The sequence below is a fragment of the Spermophilus citellus genome, assembly GCF_964194105.1.
Source record: "Spermophilus citellus genome assembly, chromosome: 7".
NCBI classification, from domain to species: domain Eukaryota; kingdom Metazoa; phylum Chordata; class Mammalia; order Rodentia; family Sciuridae; genus Spermophilus; species Spermophilus citellus.
Window position 1 is genome coordinate 33727625 of NC_138188.1, and position 21534 is coordinate 33749158.

The following is a 21534-nucleotide window of genomic DNA, read 5'->3' on the forward strand; positions in this document are numbered from 1 at the left end:
CTATTTAGAATGAATATTTAAATAATACTATGTTTATAAGGAAAGACTAAGGTGGAAAATTAAAATTCTTTATCCAGCTTATTTTTTTTAATGTTGCTCCTATATTGACTGAAAAGCTTTATTCAATATGAGCAGTTGTCTAATTTACCAGTAAATCTGGCAAAATCTGTTCTACTAGTTTTTATTGTATAATGTTTATGAAGTATCAGTTTTATTACACTACTTTAAGGTTTAAATTTTGTGTATCCTATTGAACTCAATGGAAAATAAATTGATATACCCGAAAGTTCAAAATAAAGTCATTTTATTTACATCATTTCCTTTTTAATGACCACAGAACTTGATCAGTTTTATTAAATATGAAATTAACCAGTGACTTAATAAATTCTTGCCTATCAGTGAATTGCTCTGTGTTAAGAAATACACAATGAATTGCAAAATATATGCAGTATATAATCAAGTATTTTCCCATTAAAATAAAAGCTTTGACAGATAACCAGTGTTTGTGCTGAATGTCACTTACCTTGTCAAAGCAAAAGTATAGAGTTAACATTGGAGATTTTGCTCCAAACCTTCTCCCCCACTGGCACCACTGGTCTTAAATCTTTTGGCCATAATTGCCCTGAAATTATAATAACTACCCTGGATATCATACCGTGGAAAACAAATGTTTTAGGGAAACAAAGAATTTTTATGATTGAACACATGTAGTCTCTCAAACCTCTTTCTGCTTAAAATAATGGGAAGGAAATGACAAGAGACAAGTGATCAAGTTAAAGCTTTGAAGAAAGAGTTGTGCCTTATTTTAGAATTTTAAGAATATTTTCTACTACGATTGACTCATGAATCTGTATATGCAGATTCAGCATTAAGCAGAGAGAAATGTTTACTTAGAATAGTAATAGAATCAGTGTGTTTAATCCAAACTGGTTTGTAAACTTTAAATTGCTTTACGAATGGAAATGATTATTTATGATTGAACCTAAAAATTATGCCAAATTATACATAATCTTTTGAGAACCCCCACCTTTTGGCTTTGTCACTCATTTTCTTCCATGAGGACAGATCTGTGCCCAGCACTGTTTTGAATATTTTACTCATGTTACATTCTTTAATTTCCTTCAGTCCTCACAACAGTCTTCCAAGGTGTAGGGATTATAATTTCTGTTTTATTACTGAAATTTTAAAAGGTTAAGTAACTTTCCTGAGGACACAGTAAACCATCACTGTTTTCTGTTCAGTTCTTCATTGGAATCCTTTTCCTCTGTGCTGTTTCTTCCTTGCCTATTGCTTATTGTAGGATTGTTGTTCAGACTTCAGGGGTAGCATTAGGCTAATTTAAGAAAGGAGAACATTAGAGCAATACTTTGTGATCAGTGAATTTAAAATAAACTTAGCCAGTCAATAGCCATTCTGTATTTCATACTTTATGTAGTATATAGTGCCATGCTTATGAACATAAATGATTGGGTTATTAATTAAGAGTGGAAATTAAAACTCTGAGAGTCTTCATAGAATCTGTTTTTTGCTTTTTCTGTGAGGACTCTCAGAACTCAGAAACAAACTCCTACCTGAACAATGGTGTACTCCTTCCTTCCCTTTTCCCTCAATCTTGAGTTATCTCCATCTCCCAATTGCTCCTCCCCACCCCACACACACCTTTTCACTGTCTTTTCTAATATCCCTTTATGGTATACTACATCAAATTCAGTTTGGAGAAAAGAAGGATATAAACTATAAATGAGTTACTTAACTGTAAAGGGAGTCTGGTTGTAATGAAATTAATGACCACAGAACTTGCATATTAAGAATATACCAAAAATGAGATAAATAAGTATCTTGGGTAAAATGGCATGCCCCTTAGTATTAAGTAAATCAACCATAACTAAAATGCTTTGACTTTCATAACAAAAGTTTTTCTTAGCATCAGGGCTTGATAGTGATTCTTCCTCAACAAAGTTAACTAGAAAAGAAAGTAAAAGTAGCCCCCTACCCCAAGTGCATTTTAGATCTGTGTGTTTAAAAAGAACTCGTCATTTCTGCCGATTGAAGGAGAGGAAAGACTAAGAACAGAAAGTCTAAAAACAGTCTTCAAAAAGAATTTACTGGGTTAGGGCTGTAGCTCAGTGGTAGAGCGCTTGCCTTGTATGTGTGATGCGCTGAGTTCAATCCTCAGCACCACATAAAAATAAATAAATAAAATGAAAATTTAAAAATAAATAAATGTATTGTGTCCATCTACAATTAAAAAAAAATTTTAAAGAGAGAGAGAGAGAGAGAATTTTAATATTTATTTTTTAGTTTTCGGCGGACACATCTTTGTTTGTATGTGGTGCTGAAGGTCGAACCTGGGCCGCACGCATGCCAGGCGAGTGCGCTACCGCTTGAGCCACATCCCCAGCCCCTAAAAAAAATTTTAAAAAATACTAATCTAGTTCCAGCAGACTAATAGTACACCTCAAAGTCCTTACTCTATCAACTAATACTGCTCTTTGATTATTTTGAAATATCTGCCAAATGATTGATTGGAAAATGTCCTATAGAATTTTTTAAATATAAATCTATATAAACTCGAGTATTGATAAATAAATAATGTATTCATTTATTTAAATCTCCTTAGAGACATGCCTACTACCCTCAAGTAAAGTGAGTAAGTGTGGTTTCTTGTATTTATATACTACTTCCTATTACTGGTGAGGATACTCAAGAAATATATACAGTTTAGAATTTTTGTGTCTTCTAATCACATTTCTCTTCCAGATTCAAAATAAACCAGAAAAGAAACCAGGAACACCACTTCCAACTCCAGCCACTTTTCCAGTTAGCCCTCAACCTCTCTCCCCTGTTCCTGCTGTGAACAATGTTGTGAATGCACCGTCGTCCATAAACATTCCACGGTTCTACTTTCCTGAAGGACTCCCAGATACCTGCATTAACCATGAACAGATTTTAAGCAGAATTGAAACTGCTTTCATGGATATTGAAGATCAGAAAGCAGACATTCATGAAATGGGAAAAATTGCAAAGGTAATAACAATTACTAAATGATTAATAATTCCCTTTTCTCTTGCAGTCCCAGTGTTCTCCTTACTGCCTCTTTGCTGTTTTGCATGCAGAGGATTTTTTTTCCATGTTGAAAAAATGTTATTTGATACTATTAGATCTCTAGCTATAGTCCTACTTCATGGAACTCAAAGTTTGAAAGAAATTTTAGTCGTATTCCAGTTCAACTTCCCACTGAATGTAGGAATTCCTTCTAAGACATCATTAACTCATAAATACATTCTCTTCTTGAATGCTTTCAGTTACTAGAAGCTCACTACCTTGCCAGTAGCTTGTTCCATATTAAAGAACTATGTTTATTGGAAACATTTTCCTTATGTTGGATAGGAATTTCTTTTTTGTTTTCAGCTATTGACCTTACTCTACCCTGAAGCTAGATAAGGAGCCACTAGGCCATCTCAACACTAACATTTTATCCAGAAATAAATGAATGTGATACCAGGAAGCAAGTCTTTATTTTTTTTCCAATATATCCAACTGCTTCTAATTTAATATTTTAGCCCCCTAATGTAGGACTACTATGGCTGCACTCCTCCTAGAATAATATTGAACATGACTATCAGATTATAGTTGATAATGCCATTCCTCAGCTCAGGAATATTCAGGATTCTTACCCTCTGTGGCAGTACTTTGCTTGGTTTGGTTTTATTTTTATCACTCATGTATATTTGAAAGTCATATCATACCTCATATTTTAGCAATGGTTCTAGGCTATGCTTCAAGAGGCTGAGGATTATATGGAGGCAAGTAGGAGATCAAGTGAGTGTGCCCATGACTCCATGCAGACTCCTATTTAGAATGGTTCCCCAGCTTTCAGGAGAGATGTTAAAGTTTGAAAAGTGCTGCTCCTCAGGATAAAACCCTTCTCTTAGTAATCTAGGGCCTCCATACTCAGTCCCCAGAGATCCTTTCCAAAATTAAAATTACCTAATGCTGTTTCCTGCATGAACCTGACCCTATCACCCCCTCACAGTCACAACTCTACATTTGGACTCTTGTAGCTCTCCCTTCCAAGATGGGTTTTCATTCCTACCATCCTCCACAATACCCACTTTGAAGACCTGGCTTACATTCTGCCTTTTTAAAGAAATCCCTAATTCTGTTCATGTTGATACTGAACACAAGTCCACTTTCACACTGTGCAGAAGCCAATCATTGGAGATGAGAGTTGGTGAGAAGGAAATCAGATTTATTCAAGGGCCTATTCTAAGAAGATGGCAAGGCCATCATCCTGAAAACTCCATCTTAGGAAATTCAGTGGTACAGAGGGCTTTTAATGAAGAGGAAAGTAAAGTAATGGGAAAAGGGACAAGAAGTCTTCATGCTTAATCACTCAGTAATCGTCTTTTTCATTCAGGGGATCTTATCCTTTCTCTTTGTTTGGAATATTGTCATTACAAATAACTTTTGTCTCCTGGGCCAATCCCTATAAACTTTTAGATAAATACATTATTTTCCTGCAAATTAAATATTATCCTTTTAATTAATAGGATTAGTAAGTCCTTGGCCCACACTTTGATGTTATTTGAATACTAGGTGTTCTAGGTTCTGACAAACTAAAGAAAAATTAATGTTTGGGAAGTCTGGGGACCAGCTTCTTTTCTCTTTGTCCCCTTTTTCTGCAATAATTGACTGTAGTAGTAATATCTCAGCTATTGAAAGGGGTTTTCTTTAGACTTACAGTGTTGAGCAAAGAAAAGAACAAAGAGTAACTTTACGAGGGACAATTTTGGAAAGTAAAGCTAATCTCGAATAGGATGGTGTAAAACAAAATGGCATAGACGTTATATATTATAATGCCCTGCCCTTTGCCTAACTCTGACCTCACAGAGCATTTCTGTTGCTGCTAAATAGTTCGTGAACAGAGAGATTTTAAAAGAATTCTTTCTTTTATTATCTCTTTCTTTGCCACTTCCCCCCTCTTAGAACTTGATTTTGGATCCCTTAGATCAACAAACTCCCTCATTCCAAAAGTAAGAACTTACCTGTTTCCACAGGGTTTTACTTATGAGGAAATTGCAGTACCACAAGTACTGAAGTCACAGAACTACTTCTTGTCAGGAGACAAATCCTCTTAACTTCTGGCGTGATACTGCTTCCATAGGTCTTATTTCCTGAACATACACAAACATTAGCTAGCCCCTATTCGGTAGTCATCCAAATAAATTGCAAGTTCTCTTTTCCTATATTAGGTGACAAAACCAAGACAGTAAATTCTCTGAATAGCCTGGAACTATGGATCTAAATCAAAAATATAAAAGTTAGAAAAGATGAGTGAAATCTGCATTTTGGAGGTAACATGTATTAAACCAAAACTCTTGAGATCAGGGGATCTCCCACATAAAAGAATTTATTGAGCCATTACAGATGTTAGCCAGAAACCAGGTCCTGGGACAAGTTTGAGCAACTACCAGCAGGTGGGTGAGATAGCAGTTAGAAAATGTTCACCAGGTCAGAGCTAGAAGGAATTTCTATAAACATTGGAAAAGGAAAGCACTGTAACCTAAATAAGCTTTAGATAAGAGGAGTGGGATAATAAGAAGCAGGAAAAGCTATCAGATGGGTTTTTTGCTTCTGGATTTGTTGCTTCTGGAGAAGTATTTGTTGCTTCTGGATTGATTGAGATTAGTAAGAAAGGTTAAATGTAAACCAAGCTCCCTTATCTCTTCCCCTTCATTTATCGGTCTTTGCAATAGAATTTACAACATCTCAGAATTTTTCTTTTATCACATGTCAACTATATAAATGCCAAATAGGTTTTTCTAGAATGGGAATAATTTGTGTGAAAGAGATGGAAGGTTTCATAGAATGCTTAATATAGGCAGATAAGGAAAACTTGTCCAGATTAAGACATAGTAGTTCCCTGGTGTGGAGCAGGGTCATTATGTCTGGAGAGCCCATCCAGGTTATTAGTGCTTCTCTTTCATAGACCTGCAGCCCATCCTGTCTTGCATAGAGAGTCTACTGGGTTAACCCTGAACCTCTGAATATTCCTAACCTCTGTTGAAGAGCCCTGCTCTCCCTGTGCTTCCACATACTCCTGGTCTGGCCCTCTCACCCCTATAGTATAGTAGCCATGCCTTATACCATGGTTCCCTAGCATGCCACAGATTGAGTGAAAGGAAGGCAGAAAGCCAGAAACTCCATGATAGTAGTCAAGGAAGGGATATGATTGATTAAATTGCCTGAGTTATACTTGATGATGGCCCTAAATTCTATTCATAGGTGCCAAGCCTTTGTGTTCATTCCTTTTAACCTTAATTGTCAGTTCAGATAGCAAAGTAAACTGCCCATACCTTTAGAAAGTTAAAACTAACATTGCATATAAAAATGAAGCCATGTATATAATGACCTCAAAAGTTGTTAAAAGTATATTGATTTGTGTTTTATTGATTGCTGTATCTGCTCATTTTATTAGATTTTTGTCTCTTTGTCCTTAAAACTGTTTATTTTAAAGTTGATTTAATTATGTCTTCCAGCTATTCTGTTTTTATTTAATCCAGCTTTTACTCAGCTGTCAATCTGTTAGCACATACTAGTCATCCTTATCTTTAACCATCTTTTATATGTGTCTCTTGTGCCAGGAGACAGTGAACTCTATCTCCAGCACTTGCTGCCCATGAACTTTCAGTCGGTTGATGTAGAAAAAGGGAGAAGAGAGGCAGCCTTTAAGGGGCAAGGAAGGAACAGATCATCAGAGCAGTAAATGAATGTGTTTATGGTTTCATATAGTTTTTAAAGCTATTTGAAAGATGAGCTTGGCATTTAAGTGTAGCTGTAAAGTTTGGGATCTGTTTTTAAGTGCAAAGAAAATTGTGTTTATGAAATCTGTGTATGTTAGTGCAGTTTTACCCTCTTGATCTTAGACCTCAGTCATCCCTAGAGAGCTTACTGTCATGTCTGGTTCAGTATGTATGTATTTTTTGTACTTTTTCCCACAGCATTAAGTGAGATGGAGAAGAGATAGAGAATGAACCAAAGAGGGATGAAAGCAGTATAAAACAAAAACTGAGCAACAGATAGAAAAGCATTTGTCAGAGACTAGGCCAGGGGATTCATTACATAGTTTTATCCTCTAGCAGAAAGTTGAGAGGGAAAAAAAAAAAAGTAAAACTCTTTTGAACCATGTAAAGCTCTCCAGCCCCTCTCTTTTGACTGATGTAGCACTATCTTGACCTATTTGTGCCTGTGACCTGTAAAGCAGCCACTCTGTACCTGAATTTCTTCTTCTGCAAAATGGGATAGATCTGCCTGCCCTCTTCTGCATGAGATCATATGAGGATCTAATGAATAATAGGCATGAGACAATTTAAAATGTTGAATGAACATTACAAATATTGGGTAATCATCTCCTGTTTATATCGCTTGACAGCCTTGCTTTTAAGTTTTTGTTTTGTTTTGTTCTTTTTTGTTTTTGGAACGGGTATTGAACCTAGGGGAGTACTACCATTGAGCTATATCCCGATCTTTTTTTATTTTTTATTTTGAGACAGGGTCTCTCTGTGAACTTGTGATCTTCCTGCCTCAGCCTCCCAAGTCACTGGGATTACAGGCATGCACCACCTTAGATTTCAGTTCTTGATGTTGTGCTATTCTTGGATCAAATTGTAGGTGTTAGTCAAGTTTTCTTTGCTCAAGTGACTTTGATTGCCATATTCTGACTCTTACTTACTCTATACATAAGTTTCCTAAATCCATTTTCTGTATCTCCCTGTTTGTTCCCACTTATCAATCACTTTCTTCCTTTGTTTAAAATGTTCTATTTTGTGTTATTAATAGTTCTAATTTGTCACCTTCAGATTAATATCACTTACTTTTTAGTTTATTGATCCACTGGTTCCCTCTATCTTAATTCTTTGATTTTTAAGTAGATGTAGACCAGCCATATGTTTCTTTTTTTAATATTATTTTTAGTTGTCAATGAACTTTATGTTGTTTATTTATATGCAGTGCTGAGAATCTAACCCAGTGTCTCACACATGCTAGGCAAGCACTGTGCCACTAAGCCACAACCCCAGCTCCCCATGCATTTCTTAAATAGTCAAAATGTAATGTCCACAACCCTTGACATTCACTGTTCTCCTTTTTTCCCTCTTGGCATTTTCTCCAAGGGCCTGATACCTTCATGTTGTAACACTAGTGTACTAAGGGTTCCCCACTATTAGAAAAGGCTGACCTTTTCCAGTCTCCTTTAAAACATTTTCATTGTGTATCTTTTCTCTTAGGGGTTTGCCTTTGGATCATAGTAAGTTTATGTGTTAATGTCTTAGTGATTCACTCACTATTCATGAGCTGACACATGCATTTTATCAGAAATCTGGGAAAAAAACCCTCAGTTCAAGGGAATGAAAGTTGTTAATAGAGGAACTTGTCCCATAGGAGGTGATAAACATAAACACACAGTCCCTGAAGTGTATAAGCTAAGGTTGATGACTATGTCCCAAGTTTGAGCTCTAAGAGTCCTGACCCTTCCAATTCCGAAAAATTCATGAATGACTCCAGAGGGGGAAGTTTCAAGACCTTTGGCAAGCCATTTCCGGTCTCTCCCCGCACTTTCTGTTCTTGTAGCTCCCCCATCTCTGTAATGTGAACCATTTTTTCAGCTTCCCCAACAGTTGCCAATAGCCCATCACCAAGACTCTCTAAGAGTATTTCCTTGGCAACCCACTCTGTGCAAAAGGAGAAACAGGGAGTAGGGGAGGTAGATTTGACAGTTCACACACCCAAAGCATATTAATTGTTAGCTTTGTACCTTGGCAATCATACAATAAACAAAGCCATATCATTGTTAAGCTGACCTCAATAAGGTATTCAACCTCTGGAAATCTTAAACTCTACCCTGCTTGCAGAACATGCTTTAGTGGCCCTGGAGGCAGCAGCCTCCTATTTCTGCCCTGTCCTTACCTTCACTGGCCTAAATCTTGCTTTCCCTAGTTTAATTTCTGCCATGAACCAGCAGCATCCTTGGGTGGTCTCTCAGGATAACTAATGTTAAACTAGGTACTCTTCATGCTTTCCATGGGAATCTCCTGTGCACTGAAGCCTCACACCAGGAGCAACTTCACCTAAACCTAAGGTGGATACACATCTAATCTAACTCCAAAAAAGAATCTTCCCTTTGTAGAATGATGAAAGCTCAACAGATCCTGTATTAATATGAATAATATCTTTAACTTTTAATACAATGTCACTTTGAAGAGTTCTAGATTTGGGGATATATTTTCTATGTATGTACAAAATTAGGAAGATGTGGACATTATTTCTAATTTTTAAATTAATTTAAATTTTTAAGTTAATAATTTCTAATTATTTCTAATTTTTAAGTAGTATTAATTATAGGAAATAATTTCCCTCTAAGGAAAAAGCAGGTAAATTTTGTAAGAACTCTTGTTTACAAGAGGAAGCCAGTATTTTATTTTTAATGAAAAGAACAGCCTTTTATTAAGGAAAAAAATCAATACTTTTTAGGGTATTGAAGTCTTTATATTCATTCCTAGTTCTTTTAAGACTTTCAGTGAATTAATATATATAATATGTAGTTACTTGTGGTAGCTGTAGCATTTTCATTTTTACCTTTTATCTTTTACTTGAACTATAACCATTTAGATTTTTAACCATATAGTTTTCTTTTTTTCTTAGCAGTGTTGGGGATTGAACTACATTCCCAGCCCTTTTTTAGTTTTTATTTTGAGATAGGGTGTCACTAAATTTCCTAACCTGACCTTGAACTTGGAATTGTCCTGCCTCAGCCTTCTGAGTAGCTGGGTGATGGGTGTGCACCACCACACCTGCTTGATACCTGGTTTCTTGAACAACACAGGGTTTTCTGGTTCTTGAACCTGAAACTTAAGTATAGGCAAAGGAGAAAGGAGATAAATAGTTGAGTGTTTTAACAACAAGTGACCCCAATGATAAAGTTCTGCTCAAGGATTAAAAGACATATACATCCATGATATTCATTAATTTCTTTTTCTTTGTAGAAGGTAGAAAATACATGATGTAACAGTGCCAGGTGGGGAGACTGGCTGCTTTATTATCAGGATGGAGAGATATCACTATAATGAAGTTGAAGAAAAAGTTTATTGGCTTGATTTTCTTCACTAAGCATGTACTCCTCTTAATTTTAATTCCTCTCTCTCTGTCTCTCTGAATCTATCCTCATTGATACATTTGCCTATGGCTCAGTTGTGTTCACCCTGAGGCCATTCTGTCTACTGTGGCATGAAGGGTAAAAGTCCCAGATACTTTTCTTTGGCCATGTTATCCCTTCACAGCCTCTGGCCTTACTCTTTATTGATTTTTATTTGCAGATCTGTGGCTGTCCTCTCTACTGGAAAGCCCCCATGTTCAGGGCTGCAGGGGGAGAGAAGACAGGATTTGTATCAGCACCATCATTCATTGCCATGTGGAGAAAGTAAGTATGAGCAGTTACTCTGGGGCTAACAAAGAATTATGTGGTCCTCATAACATGCCTTATAAGGGTCACTTGTTTTATTCATTTTTCTTTTACCCTTTACTTCAATAAGGAAAATTTAGTGATTCACAACCATTTTCTTCACCACAAGCCTTTACCTTACATGTCTTTAAACAGTAGAGTAAATCTGCAGAAATACTTCTTTAATAGCTACTTAATAGTTTCTTAGTTTTACTTGTTACATTTGAAACTCAGTATTTGAATCTAATAGCAATTACATAAAAGGGGAACAAACCACATATATCACATGAAAAATACCATTCCATTCTCATATAATCCAATGTTGACTTATATCTAGTTAATTTATCAAAAATAATTGAATTATAATAGATTTTAATTATTATTTTTGAGGGCTATAATTAAAGAACCAAAGGACAAGTATATTTATCAAAATATTCTTGAATTTTAACTTTCTGATAAATTTTCTTTAATTCAAACTCAACTTTCTTCTCCTTTATACCTTTCTTTTTAAGGTGTTATTTCTTGATATATTTATACATTTTAGGAAAATATCAAATCTTGTACCTTCTTCCTCTTTTAACCAATTATACCTTTTCTGGGCTATATACCCTTCCCCCTAGTAAACTATGTAGAAATGCTGTTCAGTTACTATTATCATACAAGTCAGTGTGCAGTATCAGCAGAATTCAACTTAGATTCTTTCTATTCCCTTAGTTGCATAATGCTTGAGAACATATTAGGTGATTAATAAATGTTTTCTTAGTTCTAAAAGTCTAGCAGCAAGTTGAGTTCACTAAGTTCTTCATTATATTAGAACTAAATGGTATGTAAGACTGTTCCAGTTAATAAACTTTTTTAAAGAACTACACCCAAGCTAAAATTTAAATAAATGCTTCTTGTTGTCTAGGTGCATTTTAGCCATTTTCTTCTTGGAATAGTTCTGACCTGTCCAAATACCAAGGAATAAAAGAGCCCAAGGAGAGCCATTACTCATATACTACCTTCTGACCCTCCAAAGACAGTTCCATAGTCAGTGTTCTACCACCCCTATAGCAAATAGAAAACAGGCTGATATAAGATATAAGAAGTGTCTTTCTGTTTTAAATGTGTAGAATTTCTTGGATACTAGAAATAGGAAAAAAACACATAATAACAATACTAATGAGAAAGAGTAAACTAGCAGAGAAACTGGCATTGCCCTTGGAGTATTTTTTTTTTTATTTCTGGCAACCTGTAACATGGGGGAAGAAAATAGATTGTAGGACCTGGAATAGTAGGAAGTCAGCTTGTACTCCCTCTCCTTTCCCATTAGCTAAACCAGGATTTTAGCTGGGTAGAATGATTTTTTTAAAAATCAATATGTAAAAGTAGCAGAACTTAAGAACTTAAAATTTATAGATGTTAGCTTTCATTCAGCTAGCTTCTTTCACCCTGGTAGGCGCAAGCCCTGAATAGGCCTTAGCTGGAGTATGAATCAGGGATAAAAAGAACAGGGAGGCGAAACAGTTCTTGTCAGAAGTAGCTTTAGTCATTAAGATCAGCAAGAACTATCTAGTAATCTTGGAAAACAGCAAGAAGTGAGTAATAATTGCTTAAGAAAAGGCTGTGATCAGGCTGGGAGACTGAAAAAGAAAATAATCTATTATATGAGATATTAGAGCCAGAGACAAGAAATATAATCACTTATATTATATTTTGAATATTCTAGGACACTAAGTTTGATGGTAGCAAAGGAAAACTGGTGCCCCACTTGATTTATCTGCATTAAACTCCTTAATATTAAAGAGAATCACAGCCAGTTTTTGGTTAAGACTATGTATACTGAAATAGGGTAGACATTTATATTGGTGGATAGAGCAGTGCAGCACAGCAGCCACAATAGCTGTATTCCTTTATTGAGATTAATCACCTTGAGGTATCCTTCAGAAGCTCATATTAATTCAGGAACATTCAAAGGTAAAATTATTGCATGGTGAGAGCTGTAACCTAATGAGTCTATCCTCATTTAAATGGACTGACAGGGTAGTAACTGTAGGCAGGTGAGGAGCAACTGGGGGAGGTGGGTCATTGGGAGTGTACCCTGGAAGAGTTCATTTTCCTAGTGAGCCCTTCCCACCCACTTCTCTCTGCTTCCTGGTCCCTCCATGAGCTGAGCAGCTTTCCTCTGCTGGGCGCTTCCCCAATGATGTACTGCCTCACCTTAAGCTCAGAGCAATAGCATCAGCATCTTTAAGCTAAGATCTCTGAAACCACAAAGCCTAAATAACTTATCCTCTAAGTTGTTCTTGTTGGATATTTTGGTCACAAGGACAGAAAAGCTAACTTAAAACAAATACATAAATGTATGTGTCTATATTAAAATGCCCTGGTCAGATACTTAAATAGTTTGGGCGCCCTCTAGTGGGAACTCTTCTCTGAGCTCTTAAAATGCCTTTTAAAGCCAGGATGCTTTAAGAGAGACCCAAGTATAGCTGTTTGTTGAGAGTAGCAGCTAAGTATAATGCTTTGAGTTACCACCTGACCTAGGAAAAAAAAAGATGTCTTTAAATTTTTTACAAACTACCCTTTGCATAAAGCAACTTAGGCCCAAGTATAGCATATCAGAATTTCCAAACACAAAAAATAATTGGCAGGTTACAGCATTAAAGCACTTTGGCCTATACATAGGCATGCTGACTTGCTCCAATAATATAGAGTTTTTTTTAAAAAATAAAGTCAAATGTAAAAGTCATAAATATTAGAGGAAATAGTTTCTTTCCTGTCAGAGTACTCAGGTGTTGGAGGCTTCAGTACCTCTTCTACAAGTGATTTTAGAATGAACACCTTAGTAACTCGCCCCTACTTCTTCTGTTCCCCTCCTTTCCTAGAACTACTGCCCATTTCATAACTATACTCTGACATCTCTTTTTTCTATAGCCAGACATTTTTAGGGGAAAGATATGGCTCAACAGCTTTTTAAGTTACTGGAACACCAGCTTTGGGGCAGAACTTCTCTCACATGGAGTAGTAATGTTGCTCAGCTTTACTAAGTTTTATTTGCTTTTACCTTTTTATATCAATGTGTTATTTGCCCATTAACAAAACAGTATTTTGTCTTAAAAACATTATGGTCAGTATAGAATACCAGTGTAAAATAGCTACACTTACTTTCGTCCTTCAGCTTTTATGGCTTTTATTATCTCCATTTCTCCTGTCATATACGAGTTTATTAGCCAGTAGAATTGTAATTCATCTTTTCTTTCTGTTTCATGGTTCTAATAGCAAAAAGCCATCCCCTATTTGAATCTCATGTGTCATATTGCTACTGTATTTAATAATACTGTGCTTTTTAAAAATAATCTATTTTTCAAAGACCTCACTGCCTTTCTGTTGTCATCATCCCACCCACTTTCTAATCCTAAGAGGTAACTTTCATTTGCACCTATTGCATTACACTGATTTTTTTTCTAAAACATGTTTATTTACTTTATTTACTTCAGGGGCCTTAAATGATAAGAAAATAAATACAGGGCTGGGGATCTGGCTCAAGCGGTAGCGCGCTCACCTGGCATGTGTGCGGCCCGGGTTCGATCCTCAGCACCACATACCAACAAAGATGTTGTGTCCGCCGAGAACTAAAAAATAAATATTAAAAAAAATTCTCTCTCTCCTCTCTCTCTCTCTCTCTCTCTCTCTCTCTCTCTCTCTCTCTCTCTAAAAAAAAAAAAAAAAAAAAAAAAAAAAGAAAATAAATACAAAAATAATGGGGCTGGGGATGTAGCTCAGTGGTAGAGCACTTTCCTAGCACGTGTGAGGCACTAGGTTTGATCCTCAGCACCATATAAAAATAAATCTGTTAGATCACTAATATGTTTTCAGAGTCTTTTATGTATAAGTGATTAAACTATGTGCTATGGATGAAAAGTGCTACAACAGTTCCTTCCCTTTAGGTGCTAAAGAAAAAAAACTCATAGAAATAAATAAAGCCAATAATACAAATATAGAGAGTAAAGAACTAATTTTTTACTTATCTTTGTCATATATGTTTGAAATAAATTCTTTATACACACACACACAGAGAAAGAGAGAGAGAGAGAGAAAGAGATACACATATTGGACAAAGATCAGTTAAGAATTTAGTTGTCAGAGAAGACTTTTTGAAAGAGGTATGTTATAAGCTAGGTCTTAAAAGAGTTAACACATTAAGATGACAAAATTGGGGGTGGATTTTCTAGTATAAGAATGACACAGGTGGGCTGGGAATGTGGCTCAGGCGGTAGCGCGCTCGTCTGGCATGCGTGCGGCCCGGGTTTGATCCTCAGCACCACATACCAACAAAGATGTTGTGTCCGCCGAGAACTAAAAAATAAATATTAAAAATTCTCTCTCTCTCTCTCCTCTCTCACTCTCTTTAAAAAAAAAAAAGAATGACACAGGTAAAACTACATAAAACTCACGCCATCTGCCTATTTCATTTAGCAAAGTCATGAGATAAGTAAATAGGCACCTCCAGGCTAATTACAGAGGGCCTTAAATGCCCATTGTAGGTATGTTAGCTTTGTGTCACTGTGACAAAATACCTGAGATAGAGAACTTAAAAGTAGAAAAGACTTAGTTTGACTCAGTTTCAGAGGTTTCAGTCCATGTTCACTTGGCCCCATCTCTTTATAGTGAGGGACCTATAGTGGGAGTTGAACATATAGCAGGGAGCATGTAGTAGAGCAAGGCTGCTCACCTCATGGCAGCCAAGAAGCAAAGAGAGAGCCCTACCCACAAACCCATTAAGCTGTGAATCTACAAATGGATTAATCCATTGATAAAATCAGAATCCTCATGGTTCTATCATTCCCTGAAGGCCCTACCTCTGAATACTGCTGCACTATGGACCAAACCTTTAGCATATGAATTTTAGAGGACAGTTAAGACCCAACCCACAAATTTTCACCCATGACCCCTAAAGACTCATGTCCATCTCATCATGTAAAATGCACTCAGTTTATCTGCAATACATTCAGTTTATCCCCATAGTCTTAACAGCATTGTTCAAAAGTCCAAATCTTAAAATCTTCTCAGAGACTCTGGGCAAACTCTTACCTGTAAATCCTTCTAAAAATCAACAAACAAGTTACATATTTGTAACATACCATGGTGGGATAGATATAAGGTAAACATTTTCATTCCAAAATGGAGAAATAGGGGCATAGAAAGGAGGAATGGGACCATAAGATTGCAACCCAGGAGGGCAAACATTAAGTTGATTTAATTCATGTCTAGCATCTGAACTCATAGTGATGTGATGCGAGGTCCAAAAGACTTGGGCAGTCCCAGCAAGACACCTGTGGTTTTGCTGGCTGCAGCCCACATAGCCACTCTCTTTGGCTGGCTCTTCTTACTGCATGAGGCATCCTTTGGCAAGCCTTGCACGTTCTTGGCATCTCTAACTTTCTGGAGTCTCCATTGTAGCTTGGGTTTCTCTCTTACAACGTCACACATCACCCTCTCAGGGTCTGCCTGCAGGGACTCTTGACACTGCCACACATTGCCTGCCTCCAAGGCTTTCCTTTTGAAATCTCAGTGGAAGCCTCAGTGACCTTACAACTCTTACATTCTACATGCCTACAAAACCAACACCACATGGATGAATCCCAAGTTCTGCCGCCAGCAGAAGGACTATCTTGAAACACGACTGCAGTGGCTTCTGAGAGTCTGGGCAACTGAACAAATCCCAGGGAAACCATTTCTTAGACAACCCTATGTGAGCAGTGCACTCTAGGGCTCCCTTCTCAACACAGTCTTTGGAAAGAGTTTTACATCCTTGAGCCTGTGGTGGGTGGGGTATTTCTGATTTGATTTCTCTTATCCTGTTACAAAGCATTTCTTTTTGATTACACTCATCTCTTATACAACGATATCCTCCTTGATTACAACTTTACTGGTACTTCTTTTTTGGCTGAGGTGCCAGTTTATCAGATCTTTCCATTATTTTTTTGCTCCTGATTCTCACTGTCAGTCTGGCTAAAACAGCCAGAAATATCTGTGCCACAACCTGAATGTTATGGTGCCTTGAAATTTTCTCTGCCAGATTAGTTAATCCATCACCTTTAAACTCAGCCTTACACAAAGTCTCAGGGCGTGGCCAAAATGTAGACAAGGTCTTTGCCAGAAGGTAACATGAATGGCTTCTAGTCAGATTCTCAGTAGAATCCTCATTTCCCTCTGAATCCTCCTGAGCTTGGTCTTTACTCTGCATTCCTATTAGTATTCTGTCTTTGGAGCTCCCACCAGAATTAGCCCACTAACCTTTCCTTATAGCATTTTTGAATGTCTCTAGCCTACATCTCCAAACTTTTCCAAATCCCTCTCATGAGCCAATTTCAGCAGAACCACATTATCAGGTAATAGTCACAAACAACCCCACTTCCTGTACCAATTTTCTGTTAGTCACCTTTACATTACTGTGACAGAGTACTTGAGATAAACAACTTAAAAGGAGGGAATCATTTATTTTGGCTCATGGTTTTAGAAGTTTCAATTCATAGTCACTTGGCACCATCAATTTCGGGGTCCTTGGGAAGAGGCAGAACATCATGGCTGGGCATATGTGGTAGAGCAATACTGCTCACCTCATGGGAGCCAGGAAACAAAGGGAGAGCTTTCTTGCCTCTCCTCCAAAATCCATTAAGCTCTGGATGGATTAGTCTGTTGATTTGGTCAGAGGCCCCATAATTCATTCACCTCCTGAGGCCCTACCTGTGAACACTATTGCATCATGGACCAAGCCTTTAATGCATGAGCTTTTGGTAGACATTTAAAATCAACCCACAAGAGTAGGCTTATGCTTATGAGAGAGAGAGAGAGAGAGAGAGAGAGAGCACGCACGCTACTGAACATTTTTCAATAAGGAAATTATGTCATCCACATTTGTTTTAGAATGATGAATCATCTGTTATACAAGGTTGGATGAGTTCTGAACCCTGTTATGACCCTCTTCTCTTCTGGAAGTCTCAACATAAATTTAAAAGGGCTTAAATCTGATAGTACAATGGAAATAGAAAGGAATAAGCCATTGTTTAGAACATTCTGTGGAAAAATTCCTCAGGATATTCAGTATTCCTATCCTGTATTCCAAGCACCTGATGGTCCCAGCTAGAAACTTGGGAATTCTCTCATGCCCAACACCTGTCAGCTACCACATCCTTTCATGGTAATGGGCACCTTTCTCTTCATCTCCCACTGCTAGTATCCATGTTCAGGTTCTCATTGTTTCTTGCTTAATGTTTCTGGAAAAAAAAGCACTTCTTATAATGTCACTATTCAAGTTAAAATTCTCTTGTGGAGTTGACTAAAGTCCTGGCTTCTTAACCTGACTTCAGAGGCCTCCAGGATTTGATCCTACCTGCATATATCCCTTTCTCTTACCATCTCTGTGCTTACTGTTGCCCATCACATACCAGGCATTTGTACCTATTTTCCTCCTTACCACAATGCCCTTCCTTTCTACTTCACTTTCCGGGGAATCTCACTGGCCTCCTCTGTCCTTCCATAGTACCCTGTTCAGATTACTTCTGTTATGGCTGGTCTTCGTAGTTTAATTTTATTGATAACTAAACATTATACTGGAACTTCCTTACAGAGCATAACACTGTGTCTTATTTTCTTGTTTCCTCTACATCATGGCCAGCTACAATACTTGGCCCATAGTTAGTATTCAATAAATTATTAATGAAGAATAAGAAAACTGGAAACTAATTGGTTATAAAGAATAGGAAAAGAAATAAGTTCTTAATGACTTTAAAGTGTCTAACCCAGACAACTAAGATACCACCATTTTTACAAAAATAAATGTAGGTTTCTGAATAACCACCATGATGATGCCTCTAAGTGGCTCAACAGTAGAGCACTTACCTGGCACATGTGAGGCTCTGGGTCTGTTCCTCAGCACTACATAGAAATGAATAAGTAGAATAAAGGATTGTGTCTAACTACAACTAAAAAACACATAAATATAAAAAAAAAAGATGCCCAGGATAAGGACTGACTTTGAGAGAAAGATTTTAAAGTTGATTTTCAGTATTTCAGCTTTGCTATCAGAATGTAGTTTCCAATTGGAAACATCTAGCAAATAGTTGGAGATAAGAATTCTTGGAACTAAGAAGAATTAATAGAACACTCATTATTTTAAGCCTGTTCCTTCAGAGTCTAATTTCAAAAGCCACCTATCAGGTTAGCCTTGAAGGTCTGTCAACCTGGGTACTTTATGCCTTGTGTAGTGCATAGTTGTCCATCTGAGGTATCACACCTCCTTGCTATGGCCAGCTTAGAAGTTCTGGTTCCAAATGTTCTGCACTAAACTGAATGGATATTCTCCCCCAGTGTATTTTAATAACACATATTTCGTCTGCACTAGTTCAGTTGACTCTTTGATCTCAGTCTCAGAAGCATTCTATTAGAATAATATACCATTTTGTTATTGAGCTTTTAAGATATTCCTTTAACAAAATCAAAAGCATGGAATTCATTGAAAAGCAAGGACTTGTTCTGGGGGTATCTTAGTGGTAGAGTACTTGCTTATCAATCACAAGGCCCTGGGTCTAGTTCCAAGCCCCCCAAAAAGAAAAGAGTACTCGATTCTTAATCTAAGTGGCCTTCAGATCAGACTGAAATGACCAGTGATGTTATAGTCATGGTTCAGAGTAGCAGATCTTCCTAAGCAGTTGTTTCTTTTGTAGGTTGCTGAATAACCATCATGATGATGCCTCTAAGTTTATCTGTCTTCTAGCAAAACCCAGCTGCAGCTCTCTAGAACAGGAGGATTTCTTCCCTTTACTTCAGGTAATTTATATTTCCTTTCAAAAATGGGTTCATTTTTCTGGAGTTTCGGAGGTTTTTAAAAAAAATTTGCAACTGTAATACTTGTCAGTTAAGCTATACAAATCTATAAGTAAGTTTTCTTGAAAAGTGGTTTTTGCACTTGTTTTAGCAATAAAATCTCTTTGTTAAACAAAGTCTAAAACAAAGCTCATAGCATAAAACAGATAAAAGAGGGCTACAGTCTCAATGAAGCAGGAGAAAGGGGCCATTCAGCAAACTACCCACCTCTATCCACAGAAATTACCTTCTGAAACTGTTTTATATAACATGGAAAATGCTGACATCAAACATAGTTAAAAACCTGGTAGGAAACAAGGAATGGTTGTGGAGTAACCAGAACCAATGTCATGAACCACAGGATTTTCAATCAGTGTGGTTTGACTCTTTGATTTAAGCATAATTCTAAAATGGTTGGTTTTTTGATTTTTCAACCCAATTTATGTGAAATGAAAAATTATAGTATAAAGGAGGGAGAGAATAAACTAGAATCAAACTCCCTAAGATCTTCCAAATGGACTCTAAGTGTTATTAGAAGTAAGAAAAGCTACGTAAAAAAGAAAAAATATGCAAAACCTGTAAGAGCACTCCTCTTACAGGTTTTCCCTTAGTTCAAATTGCTCCTGTAGGAGCAATTTGAAATAAGAGAAATAGTCCCCAGTCTTATTATCAGATTTCAGCCAAGATCAATAATTTGTATTAGTATCATAAACTATTTTTACTCATCAAGAAAATTCACTTTATGGAGCAACTTTCGCTGATGGAATCAAATAAGTGAAATAGTAGTTTATTCCTCATTTTTCCTTTTCTGTTTATGAAACTTTAATACACAGAAGACACTTTAATAAACTTTAACACATATCACCTTATGTGTTATATACTCATATTATTATTCATGTGGAAAAGATGTCTCAAATGTAATTAATCTCAGATCTGTAAAAAGATTTTCTGTTATCATTTGAAAGGCATAGAAATACATTGACTTGATTATGGCTTTTTAAAACTTATAATCATAGCTATTTTATATTTTATGGAAACATATACACATAAAATACCTAAAGTTAACCATTAGGCTGATTTCTAATAGCATATGCATAGATTTTTATTTACAGTAACAGTTGTTCATGTTTAAAAGATGAAGTTTGGTTCTGATTTTATGTCCAGTTCCTTCAAATTTATTTTAATTTGCAGGGTGGGCTTTATTATCCTTAGACTCATCTGCTGTATGATTTTGCTCCCCACCCCAAAAAAAAAACAAAAACAAAAACTCATGAGCTGAGCACAATGGTGCCATGCCTGTAATCCCAGCAGCTTGGGAGGGTGAGGCAAGAGGATCACAAGTTCAAAGCCAGTCTCAGCAACTTACAGAGACTCTAAGCAATTTAGTGAGACCTTGTCTTAAATGAAAAATAAAAAAACAGGCTGTTTATGTGGCTCAGTGTTTAGGTGCCCCTGGCTTCAGTCCCTGTTACAACAACAATAACAAAAAAAAAATACACAGGAGAATGAGAATTCTTAATAGGTTTTTTTATTTAATCAGTATCATTATATCTAAAAGCCAACACTACACATTCCTGTGGAATCTCAGATATTTAGTATTTGAACAACATTGCTAATAAAATTTCAGGTTTTATTTGTTCTCTATTCATTTTCCCTCCTTACCCTCTAAATTCATTCCCTTTTTTTCATGAGATACATTTTATTTTATTTCTTATTTATTCTTTTAGACAATACAGTAGAGAATATTTTTTAATATTTTTTAGTTGTAGAATGACACAATACCTTTATTTTACGTGGTGCTGAGGATTGAATCTAGCCTCACATGCACCAGGCAAGCACTCCACCACTGAGCTACAACCCTAGCTCCAGTAGAGAGAATTTTGATCCATCATACATACATGGAGTATAACTTCCCATTCTTTTGGTTGTACATAATGTGGAGTTACACAGGTTGTGCTTCCTGTGTTCCTACAAACATATGAAAGTTATGTCCAATTCATTCTACTATATTTTCTATTCCAATTCCCCCTTGTTTACCTTCATTGCCCTTTGTCTAATACAGAGTACTTTTATTCTTCCCTACACCTCCCAAATTATTGTGAGTTAGCATTCACATATCAGAGGAAAATTCTTCCTTTGTTTTTTTGGGATTGTCTTATTTCACTTGCTTAGCATGACAATCTCTAGTT

The 21534-nt window shown here is 36.5% G+C and overlaps 1 protein-coding gene across 4 annotated transcripts in view; it reads left to right on the forward strand.

Annotated features, from left to right (window-relative positions):
* Positions 1 to 21534, forward strand: part of PPP2R3A (protein phosphatase 2 regulatory subunit B''alpha) — a 168559-nt gene that overhangs the window by 67398 nt on the left and 79627 nt on the right. For all 4 annotated transcript variants that reach the window (XM_081302778.1, XM_081302781.1, XM_081302779.1 and 1 more), the window contains 3 exons: positions 2761 to 3027; positions 10374 to 10477; positions 19207 to 19309. In XM_081302778.1, the coding sequence (XP_081158904.1) occupies positions 2761 to 3027; positions 10374 to 10477; positions 19207 to 19309 (474 nt within the window). The remainder of the gene's footprint in view (positions 1 to 2760; positions 3028 to 10373; positions 10478 to 19206; positions 19310 to 21534) is intronic.